The sequence below is a fragment of the Mya arenaria genome, chromosome 16, assembly GCF_026914265.1.
Source record: "Mya arenaria isolate MELC-2E11 chromosome 16, ASM2691426v1".
In the NCBI taxonomy this organism is placed as follows: domain Eukaryota; kingdom Metazoa; phylum Mollusca; class Bivalvia; order Myida; family Myidae; genus Mya; species Mya arenaria.
Genome location: NC_069137.1, coordinates 20658731 through 20671596, shown reverse-complemented (window position 1 = coordinate 20671596; position 12866 = coordinate 20658731). Strand labels below are relative to the sequence as shown.

General features: G+C 30.8%; 1 protein-coding gene across 8 annotated transcripts in view; it reads right to left on the bottom strand.

Annotated features, from left to right (window-relative positions):
• The window catches only part of LOC128221240 (hornerin-like), a 102929-nt gene that overhangs the window by 42887 nt on the left and 47176 nt on the right, over positions 1-12866 (bottom strand). For all 8 annotated transcript variants that reach the window (XR_008258926.1, XM_052929766.1, XM_052929767.1 and 5 more), the window contains 2 exons: positions 9496-9516; positions 2593-2616 (listed from right to left, as the gene is read on the bottom strand). Coding sequence is in view for 6 of the 8 variants with exons in the window: in XM_052929766.1 (XP_052785726.1) it covers positions 2593-2616; positions 9496-9516 (45 nt within the window). In the remaining 2 variants the exon portion in view is untranslated. The remainder of the gene's footprint in view (positions 1-2592; positions 2617-9495; positions 9517-12866) is intronic.

The window sequence follows — 12866 nt, the reverse complement described above, 5'->3', positions numbered from 1 at the left end:
AAACATGCTGTTATCCTATGATATTGTGTTATATGCTAGAAATGTATTTAAACAGATATACACAATCAACAGCTATTGGAGATGGTAGACATAAGCACTGATAGAGATATTTGAAATCAAATAATTTGAGCAGTTTAAAAGGCATTTGCGCATAAATATTCAAGTATATTGATTGGAAAATGAAATAGCTAACGGACGAGCACAAGCTAAACATCAAACATAGGTATAAGGATACGCGCAATCATGCACTTTGTTCATCAAACGTTTTTCAGTGGCACTAGTCAACGCAATAAATTATATAAGGCTCTTGAGGGAAGGGAATACATCGCTTATTTGGTTGTCCACTAATCGGAACAAATTGCATTTCAATAAATGATGACTTAAGGTGATGGTCATGTGTACTTGATAAAAGTATGAGATAGGATGCAAAATGCTGTTAAAAATTACAGACATTCCAGAGATGAAATTGCTCGTATATACCATAAATTGGATGGATCTTATTTGTTCTTCGCCGATGAAATGAAGACACAAACTAAACTTTATGCACTTTGTTTCAAATACATATAATTCATCGCAAAATATTTAAAGCTGCACTCTCACAGATATACCATTTTTACAACTTTTTTGACTTGGAAAAAGCATTTTTTGCATAAATATCTGCAAACAAGTGATATAAGATTTCTGACAAAAAATGAGATCGTAGATTTTCTTATTTCCGTTCGAAAATTAATGTTTTATGACTTAAACCGTAACTAACGGTTTAAGAAAAATGCATACAACATCAATTTTCGAACTTACATATACAAATCTGTTATTTATTTTTTTTGTCAGCACTCTTATTTAACTGTTCAATATGTGAGAGGGCAGCTTAAATAGTTATATCATAAAATATATCAGTAAATTCGGTAGTTATGAAGTAAATGTGAAACGATCAATATCTTAAACAAAACAAAACCACACAACATCAATATGATTAACTCAAGGAAGGATATAATGTAACACGTAACATGAAAAACATTGCAAATACATTGGGTTTGAAGTTACACCGATTACGTCATGTGTTTTAATCGTGTTCTTTCAAGGCTTCTTTACTTCGAATGAATTACTTTTAACACATAATATAACAAATATAACCTTTTCTTAGGGTGAAATAAAAAGTCTTAAATAGAAGGATGACCTCATGATCATAGTTTGGTTGCAGTGATAATGGATACTTTGCCATCGTTCACTTAAATCATTTGAACACATGCATATTGTCCTAAAAAGGTTGTTCATGAAAGCTTAGAACACCTGCATACTTTTGTTATTTTGACTATAATGTTCTATATTGTATGCAAAGTATGCGCGTTTTTATTCTTTAGCAATCAAATGTCATTTCAATTTACTGAAACACATTCGTGTGTACTTTACATTTAAATACAAAAAACTTATTGAACACACATACTACTTATATTGTACATGATGTTTATATTTTAATAGTACCTGAATATATCATCATGTCAACTTAAAATCTTTCAGGCAATATCTAGGGACACTGATGAAATTTATTAAAACTTATACAAGTAAGTATCTAGAATCACACAGTAACATTATTCATATGAATTTACTTTTTTAACATGGAATTGACAATACCATTGCTTATTGCCTTACTAACAATCATAAAATAAAGCTGTATGAAACATTGTTATGTTCATTTCATGTGAATAAGGAGGTGACAATAAAAAATTATGGTAATTGACAAGTAGTTTCTTTAACTACCGGACACAAAGCTTATATAATGTCATATAGATTTTCGTCACAGCTGACCTTGTTTTTGATAGAAAATAGGTTTGTTGCCTCAAATGTAATATATAAGATAGTGTTTAAAATGTTGTATCTGTTTTAATTGATTGTCAGGACCTCCTCGTGGTTTTCCAAACATATTTTTATTCCTAATTTTTATGATAAGTTTTTTCATATATTGGCTTCATTTGGTTTGAACGGAGTGTTATGACATAATTATGAAAATGGACAATATATTAACATTATGTACACAGCTTATAATGTAAGATCAGGAAAAGACTGTCGTAAATCGATGGTTTAATGTGGCTTGGCTTAAAATTTTAACAAATTTCACTTTTTCACCAAACAAGTGCTGATTTACAATAAATTCTTACCGGACAGTATGTTATTTTTGACAGGTTTTAAATACATGCAAAAACGTTAAACAAAGCATGTACACATGTTTTAGCTGCATATAAGTGTAAACGAATGCCTTGATTTAAAGTGAAATTACAAGGAAGGGATTTAATTTTTGAAAAGTAATGTTCACGTATACTCCTACGATGATAAGGCAATCTCATAAATTGGTTGATCTCTTACTGAAGTCGGATAATATGGATTTGTACGTATTTTACATGACATATTGGAATACACATAAATGTGACCATCAATTGATCTGTTTAATTTGGTGAACAAAACCTGGAGTACGAACATTCGCGAATCCTTGTCTGTAACATCGTGTTGTCGGTCCTGCATTTTAAACGTGTGAAAAAAAAACGTTACGATATTCTTTTATATAAGTTTTAAGAAGAAAGCAAAAACAATACTTACGGTATCTCTGACTTGGCATATATACTGAAAAAAGATAACAAATGAACATTAATTGCCAGGTATAATATGGGAACACAGTAAACAACTGTTGCATGATCTTACCATGCTGATTATTCTGTGTTCAACGTTCAACGTTCACAAACAGCTGGTATGCAGTTTTTGTTAAAGAAAACACATATGTTAGAGAAAAAACGTATGGTACAACTAATGCATGATTTTGCTTTTTATTTCAAGAACTCTGACCTTACTTATTGTATGTTTTTGCTTTTTAATTCACTCAATCTGATTTTCTGACAAAACGTTCGAGGCGTCACTGATATGATAAAAATGTATGTTCTTCTGTTAGTTTCAATATATTTTATGTTCTATGGAGTAATTCTAGTTTAAGTCATTTTTGTGGTACATGTTCTTCTGTTTAAATTATTTAGTATATACGAAAGAAGGTATTCACCAACGTTATTATATTGATCAGCATACAATATGTGTATGGACAACTCTGTCCTTACATTTTACTGTTCATCTAATTTGTCTATTAAACAACATTTGCTTTTCCATGTCATGCACGAAACTCAAACAAAACCATATCATTTTAGATATCTGGTGAATTTGTGTCGGTGTTATTTTATAATCTCAGTGGACTTCGTTGACTTTGTTATATATATTTCACTGTTCATAGTTGGCTTATGTGACATTAGTTTACGATATTCTATCAAATCAATCCAAAGCCGAACCATGGCTCTACAGGTTCAAAAACAAATATAGAACCTAATTCATTTTTTTTAAAGTAAGACAAAGGGACATTTTATGAGCATGGTTTTATTGACGGTTGAAACTTAACAGCATGTTATATTTTAGAGATGTTATGACCGATTACAAATATAGAAGAATCAATTGCTAGTGAATAACTTGTGACGTATGCCTGACATTTGACACTTTAAATGACTGGGTTAAGTTTTTAACACTAATGTATTGCACACCTTTTACATTCACACTTGTGTCATCAGAATCATAATGTGCTGATGGGTGTAATGCCATATGTCTGCTACAATGATGCCGCTGGAATGTGTGATTGTTTTGGCTTTGTTCATGGAATCTATTTTCCAATGTGTATTTGAATACTTTCTCATATGGATACGTTTTCAGGCTTGCTTAATCCTACGAAATTAAGTTGTTGTAGTCAGTAATGTTTGGAACACAGGAATATAAAAAGATAAATATGCATCCTTTATGTATTACGCTTTCTTGTAAAAGGTTTATTTAAACATATATTCATATGTTATGCAGAGACGATAAACCAAGATTATTTAAAACGTGAAAACTTTAACGTGTTCTTTGGTGTCTGTTACGTATTACCGTTTATGCATGACTGCGTTTTTTTACGTGTAATGTATAAGCATGGTTTCGTTTATTACCTATTCCCGTATAATCATGGTGACGTTCAATACGTATATCGTTGTAATATGGTTACGGTCATTACGTATTCCCATATTAACATGGTAACGATCATTGAGTTTCAACTTAAACGCAACTATATAAATATTTTAGTCAAATTATACTTGCTATTTCAGACTAAATGTTCGCTATATATTTAAATGGATGGACAATCGTACCCCTGTGACTAAATGCAGCTGGCCTTCAATATTCTTCAAAAAAAATAGCAAAAGGTTCGTGAAATGGCATCACTGATCAGATATAATTCAGTGCTGGTATTTTATTGTCGATATTTTTGTTCTAAGAAGTCACTGTAGCTAATGGCATATATATGGTAGATGTTCCTTTCTTTTAGATAATTACGTACAAACAGAAGAAGGTTTTCACAAACGTTATTAAATCGATGCAATAAGTGTACGGATAACTGTTTTCTTAATGCTACCTGTATTCTTTAGAAATGTACTTTAGGTTAACATTACCAGATACATTCGAAAGCAACCTTTTAGTTTGTTTTCATTGTTTACAAATGTTTGGCATTGATATAAACATTGAATCTCAAAAGATACATTTCAATATGATGCCAGAACAATTGTTATAAATTTGTCTCTCTTTATCAGCATTTGCAACATGAAAATGCAGAAGGAACGCGATGACTTCTTCTGGTTATTTTATCTTGTTGTCGAACAATTTGATATTGAATTGCGTTACCGCAAACGTTTCGTTTAGCTGTATCGGAAAGAAAAATGTGGCTATTAAAAAGTGCCTCTATTTGACATTAAAACATAAACCAAAAATCCAATCCAAGTTGGCATTGATTTCAACGAAAACTACATGACCACAATGAAGGTATTTGAAGTCTGGTGAAACCAAAAGCCACTTGTATTTTAAGTATTATCTGCAGATGACACGGATTGATAGATCCTTACTCAACAGTTACCTGTATGCAAGACATTTAATTACACCATAATTCAACTTGGCTAGAAATATCAAAATTTCACTCGTTTACAAATAAAGCATTTAGTTTTTTCAGATGTAAGCTATAGTTTAACATTTGTTTTATAACTTAAAACAATAATGTTTAGAATGATTTAAACTTAGTTTCACATTTGGGCTTCTTTTCTTATTTATGTTTCTATTCCCTGTTAGATTTACTTTCAGATTAATCAAATGCAGTAAGTATTCTTATTGTATTTTTATATTCCATTATATTCCACGCGTTGAATTCAGCTACGTTGAAGACGTATAAATAATAATATCCATACATAATGGTCATGTCCATATGCCATATATAAGACGTGTCATACTTAAAACTAAAAACAAATGAGGTAATAAATTATAATCTTGAAGTATTATTAAAGAAAATATCGTTATCGTGATCTTAAAAAATGTTTTTATTGTTAATGTTCAATCATATACATGCACAATAAGTAGACATATATAACTTACACATATAGAACACCATGTGACTATTTAAAAAACTTCTTTAACGTTAAAGTTAATATTTCATACAATTAGTATTGGCTATTACATTTGCTATCGGTATTAGTATTATCATTAAATTGGTTATTCAAAGTATTTATATTAACCAGTTTCGCTTTAATTTACTGAAGAAGTACATGATGAAAATAGTATTTGACTCATCGTGATATCATACAGTGTTTTATTGAACCCGTCTAGGAAGTATGGAGCAACGCTCGACGACGGCTATATATTAGAGATAGTATTACCGATTACAAATATCGAATATTCACTTGCTAGTGCATAGCCTTGTGGACAGGGTTGAGTTCAAAACAATAATATAGTGCACACCGTTTAAAAATAAATTGATAGACGTGTTTATATTAATAAATCAAACGCAAGCTCATTGTGAGGACATTATCGTTAAATAGTTTGCAAAATAAGTTGCAACGACGAATATAACAACGAGTTCCTTATAAAATTCAAAGTTTAAAGCCGTTGTAATATCGTATAAACATGGTAACTTTCGTAACGTATTCCTGTATTAGCATGGTACGGTTTATTATGTCTTCCCGTATTAGCATGATTACGTTCATGACGTATTCCCGCATTTGTATGGTTACGTTTTATAACATTTTATCGAATAAGCATTGTAATGTGTATTACATATTCCAGTTTAACATGGCTACGTTAAGTATAAATTTCCGTATGAGCATGGATATTGTCTTTACTTATTAAAGTATAGCCAAGGTTCCGGTCATTACGTATTCCCGTATAGCATGTTTGCGTTCATAAAGTATTCCCGTACTAGTAAAGCAACTTTCATTACGAATTCCTGTATTAGCAGGGCTAATTTCTTAACGTTATAGCATGGTTACGAACTATGTTTTCATTTGCTGTGAACAATTTTGGATTGTGAATTTTCGGGAGTGTATGCCTTCGACAAACATCGTATGATAACTGCCTTATGCAAAACCTGGTGAAATAATATAACAGAAAATATCACACTTGATTGGACTCTATTGAGATTTTGAGTTAAATGAATTGCGAACGTTCACTGTTTCATAAACAAAGTGTCAGACATTAAAGGTGAACCCTGACTGAACTTGACTGTGTTCGCGAATCTAATAATTGTGAAATTGCTGACATATTTTGAAAATGATGAATTAATCATTGTAAAGTTCAACCTTTTGTGAAAGACGAACATGTATCATGTACAATTATGTTCAAACAAATGCTTATACTATATGCAGGATTGGCAGATTTTCATTTTTAAATGACATATAACGAAGTGATAATTCCTCAAAAAAAGGCTCTAAATATCTTAAACAAATCAGCTTTCAATGCAGTAGATAAAAGTATTAGGTTCATTTATAAGAAGTTTTGATGGAAAGACATTAATTACATAACAGTCGAACGGTCTTTCAAAGACAGCATCGATAGTTGTTTGGGCAACAGTAAATACAACAACATTTTCACTAAATCTTTATTGATGATGTAAAAGTATTATTATTACAAAGTCGTTTACAATGGCATAAGTATGTTGGAAGTATTCCCAGATATGATCATTCTAAGTAAGTAACTCATATTGGCGTCAAGCCAAGTGAAGAAGTACAGCGATCTGTGAATATGTTCTTGACAATGTTTTTAAGTTTTGACAATACACTTTTGTAACATGAAAAACGTTGAAATGTATAGCCTTCACTGCTTCCGGGAAAGTCAAATGAACTGCGATAGTGAATACCTGATAATTTAACAGTTCTAGAACAGTTTGATGCTTCACTTTAAATTTCCTATGCCTCTTGTTACATGTTCCGCAATTAATATTAACCATACCGAAATATTCTTTATCTTACATTTGTTTTAAACAACCATGCAATAACAATTGACTGGTTTTATAATTTCTATAGCGGAAAATAAGAAATAATGAATGTACTCAATCATGTTGCTTTAAAAGTCAATGAAGACCGCATGACATGCTCATGGTTTCATTATCTTGTGAAAATGTAACGACACCTTACAAAGTCCAAATTAATGTTTATTTTGAAAAAAACAACAACAAATAATGCATTCTTATAGAAATAACTTTCGACATTGCTGCTATCGTAAACGTAAGGATAATAGCACTTTTTATATTACAACATCGTACTGCCCTTCCTTCAGTATTGTTATACACATGTAACATAGAGCAGTTAAGATACATCAAATACATTTAAGTACATTCATAGTTTTGATTTGAAGAAACAATCAAAACATTTAATTCAAATATCGGCAAACTGAAATCCAAACATATACTAACATTAACTTAATATTATGTTGGAGTGGACTGGTAACGGTAACTTGTGATATATATACACACACACAAAAGAAATGTTGCGTGACCTTCCTTAAGCGTACATGGGTTGTTCGGGATGTTTGCAAACGTTAAAAATAAAACGAACAACTTTTGTAAATGATCTACGATGAATTGTGCTTTTGTATATGTGACATATTGTGGTAATTATGTACGAATATAATATATGTCTTTCTTTCTTCAGCGGCGAGACGCATATGATGCTTATAAAAGAATAGTTGAAAATCCGTGTTAGTTAGACGCTTTTTGTTTCACAGACGTAGCCGGTGTAAACAATGTTGTTGTTTTTTCTGGTATAAGAGAAAACCTAAAACACAGTAAACATGAATAAAGTCATCGATTGCAACAGCATGTGTTCGTTCCACATGCATTTACGTTTAAATGATAAAACATTGTAAAAAATAGGCTTAGACATATTCAACATATTAATTTGAACCATTTGTGCTGGTTTGTACGGGAAAAGTATATGATGAAAATAATATGGTACATATCTTTATGTAATACTAAGTTTTTATTCAACTCTTCTTGAAAGCATTTAACTATGCTCGCAAACGGTTTGCTTGCTTATATATTTCCTGAACTCGATGAATAAAATTGTGTATATAATTATCCTATTTATTTATATAAAATCTTAGTTTTTACGTTTATATATTTCCTACATAATATCGTTTGCATGATGATTGACTATAAATAGAAGCCTTTGGACTTGATCGTGTTATTATCAATTAATTCGCTACAATACTAAACAGGTTGCTAAAAGCTTAAGTTTAACGACATACCATAACAAATTTGATTCAGGTTTAAAACGCTGTACACATGATCCAAAGTACATTACAGTAATTGCAAATATTTGAAAGTAGATCCATCCAAATGCTGTCAGTGTACAGGTCATTGCAAATCTGTGATCTCAAAAGCTTTCGACTCTGTTAAATATATACATATGACTGCTACAATTAAGCTTCCTTATCTTAATTTTTTTTGTCTATATCAGTGTTAAATTAACCATGTACAAATTCAAGTTATTAATGATCTAGTGTATTTAAAAGTAATTAGCTTAAACCGTCGCCCTTCTGCAACCTCTCAAAAGTTACACAATGAACACTTAGAATTTGAAACGTAATACACAAGTCATAAAATAATAATCGAACGCAATTTAAGGTGTACAATTAAAAACAACAATATTACCTCGACCGACTTTGATTTTATGTATATATTCACGCAAAGAAAAAAAACAAAATAATATAACAATTGTATACCATGATTGGCTTGCTGTACTTTTACATAAAAGCAAACGCTAGATTGTATCATCGTTTTTCCTCCCGTTAGAAGCTGTTGCTCAAATATTCAAAGATAATTAGCATGCACGAAATACGTTGCGATGCACTAAGATTTATATTTGAGAATTACTAACACTACCTCTATGACTAATAAGCTGTCATGTTAGACAAGTTGGCCTACATTTAACAGACAAGAAAGGATGGGTTTTCCGACATGAACATATATGTCAAATACATCTTAACACATTTAAAGACGCAGTAAAACTAAAATAGAATTCAACATTGAAATATAATATTTTCATTCCATCAAGGCAGAAAGAATGTATACATGAAATAGTGTACGATATATCCAACGTTTTATTTAAAAAACAACAACATACATACCGTTGCAACTTTTCCAAAGTCCTGAAAGTAGAAAAACATCCATCAATCCATCAACTGTTTATCGAGTGGAGGGTTTGTGATAAATTTGAGGGTTTTGCTGACATATATAATGATATATCTAAAAATTTGCATAACAACAGGGATACAACGACGATTTTGTATAGTCGACAATCAGTTGTTTCTCTGACATCGGCTACAACAAATTATTGTTACACAAATTTAGTATCGCTTTAAATTAAACAAAAATAAAAGTCACGTATCTGATTCTTCTAGAAAACATGAAATATGATCGGGTCAGTTTTTTGTCCAATAAAACATTCTCAATTGATAGTGATGTCACTCAGAGCGACTTGATGATGATTTTAGCTCTCTGGTGAACTTGTTTCGGTATTACTTTGTAACCTTAAATGCATCCTTTGACATTGTGCTATATTCATATCAGTGTTCGAATATGTTGCCTTATCTGACATTATTTTTTCCATATCGTTTAAAATCTACTCAAAGCTGAGACATAAAGGCTCTATAGCTTAGAAAACAAATAGAGGAGCGAATTTAACTTATTTAAAGTAACACAAATTGATATCTTATGAGCATGGTTTAATTCCCTGTTGACATTAAACAGCTTGCTATATTTTAGAGATGTCATGACCGATTACAAATATCGAACTATCACTTGCTGGTGCATAACATTGTGAAGTAAGCCTGACATTTGGCATTTGCAAAGACTGGGTTGAGACACTAATATATTGCACACCTTTTACAAAAGTTAAATTATAAAAATGTTTATATTAATATATTAATAAATCACATTTAAAGACACAAATAGTATGCATTCAATCAATCGCTATATCTAGATTTATGATATCAATGACATACTTGACTTAGGTCAAACTTTTATTAACGTTTCCTTTAAAAATGTTAAATGTATTCAACATGATAAATCCGTTTTTCACTTGATTAATTTGCGTTGAAATGTGCTATGAGGGCACACTTCCATCGCTTATTTAAGCGCCAAATAATCCTGCCAAATTATAGTGCTATCATGCTGTTATTTGTTTGGCGATTACTGAGCTAGTATTGATCTGCATCAAGGGCATATATGAGTGTTGTAACGGATACTAGAATTTTTTTTTAAAACATTTGAAATCATGCACCATAATTTTACCAACAAAGAAGTTCCCGACCAAACCTTGTTCATATAAATATATTTATATGCTGATAGTATTTTGCCATATGTCTGCTACAATGATATCGCTGAAATGAATGATTTTCATGAAAAGGAAAAGTTTGATAAACACAGAAAAGCTTTAATAAGCATACCACTTGGCTTGAGATTGCTCTAATACTATTTTTTGCAAATTCTTCTGGACTAGTTTTAGAAACCCCAATTGTTATGCGTTGATAGTGTGTGTACTTTGGCTGCAGTTAAACAGTTCATGAAGGTTTCATATTGTTTTGACTTCGTTCAAGAAATGTGTTTCCTTATAAACAATTTAATTCAAAAGAAATGACTGTATGACATTTTCAATAATGGATACTTTGTAAGGTTTTCTAAATCGTACTTAATAAAATTATTTTAATCAGTTATTTTTTGAACACAAACAAATACAATTGAATATTCATCCACTATATCTTTGTATATTTTACAAGACGAGATATTTCAGCGCTTCTTCAAATTTAAGCATGATAAACAATTGTAAAGATGATAAACTAAGCTAGTGTATGATGTGTAAAACTTCTACGTATTCTTTATTGTTAGACCAGAGTGGAAGTAATTGTTTGGAAATTCAGCATAGTTTCACTTTCTCGGATAGGATAAGAATGATCTGTAATTAATATTAACATGTGTGTACTTTTTTGTTGAGCACGGATCTGGTCGCTGTCATGTCGTTACTATTTTGTGTGACTTAAACACATGTAAACATTTACGGACTAACACTTAATCAACCAAAGAGTTAAATTTGCCATACCTAAATTTTTTGTAATGGACCGATCTATGTATCTACCGACATTTAATATCAAGATATTCCAAATATTAACTAAAAAAACAAGTAATTGTTTTATTAAGGAAAAAAAATGCAATTAATCAAAATAAGTTGAACATAGACTAATTATAATGTGAAAGCTGTTATTTACTTCCGTTAAAAAATCAGTATGAAAAAAAAAACTGTTCATGCAACATTTACGTATACATTTCTACAGCAAAAAAATTGCTTTTCAATATTAGCATGGTTACGTTCATGACGTATTTCTGGATATGCATGGGTACCTTAATAAATTCAGCTTTCAATGTAGAAGATAAAAGTAGCGGAAACATTTAACAGAAGTCATTTATGGACATATATTAACATTAATTATCATGTGGCTTTTAAGTGATCTAACCAGTAATTTATATAACAATAGGGGCAATATTGGTATTGCGTTTTGATCCGAAATGGCGTGTTCGACTCTCGTGGATTTTTGCAATTTTTTGCATAAATCTGCAAAAATCCACTCGAGTGGAATACAACCTCCCGGATCAAAATGCAGAACTAATAATCCTACTGTATTTTATGACGTCTCATGACAGATCCTAATTTTATATAGCATTCAGTACTTAGTTTTAATTTTCTTCAAAATATCGTTAAAATGATTATTGACTACAGATAGAACCCTTTGGGACTAAATTGATCGTGTTAATATCAATTTATTTGCTACAATACTGAAAAACTACAGAAACAAACTCAGTAGCCAAACGTTTAAACATAAACCCCGTCTAATGGCACAGGGTATACGCCAAAGACATATAACACAAAAAACAACAAAACACAAACAAGAAACATGGAACAACAGCACGAAACTCCACATATAAGATTAATCGAACGTTTTTTGAAGTGTATAATAAAAGAAAATTGGTATTGCCTCGACCAATTTTAATTTTATGTCTATATTCACGCATAGTTCAAGAAAACAAAATAATATTACTTAAGTATCCTATTGTTGGCTTGCTGTACATTTACATAAAAGCAAGTACTAGAGTGCAACATCGTTTTCCTCCCTTTGGAAAATTGTTTCTCATATATTCCAAGATCATTAGCATGCATGAAATATGTTGCGATTGACTTAGATTCAAATTTGAGAATTACTAACACTACCTCTATGACTAATAAGCTGTCATGTTAGACAAGTTGGCCTACATTTAACAGACAAGAAAGGATGGGTTTTCCGACATGAACATATATGTCAAATACATCTTAACACATTTAAAGACGCAGTAAAACTAAAATAGAATTCAACATTAAAACATAATATTTTAATTCCATTATCAAAGCCAGCAAGAATGTCAACATGAAATGGTTTACGATATATCCAACGTTCTATTTCCAAAAAAT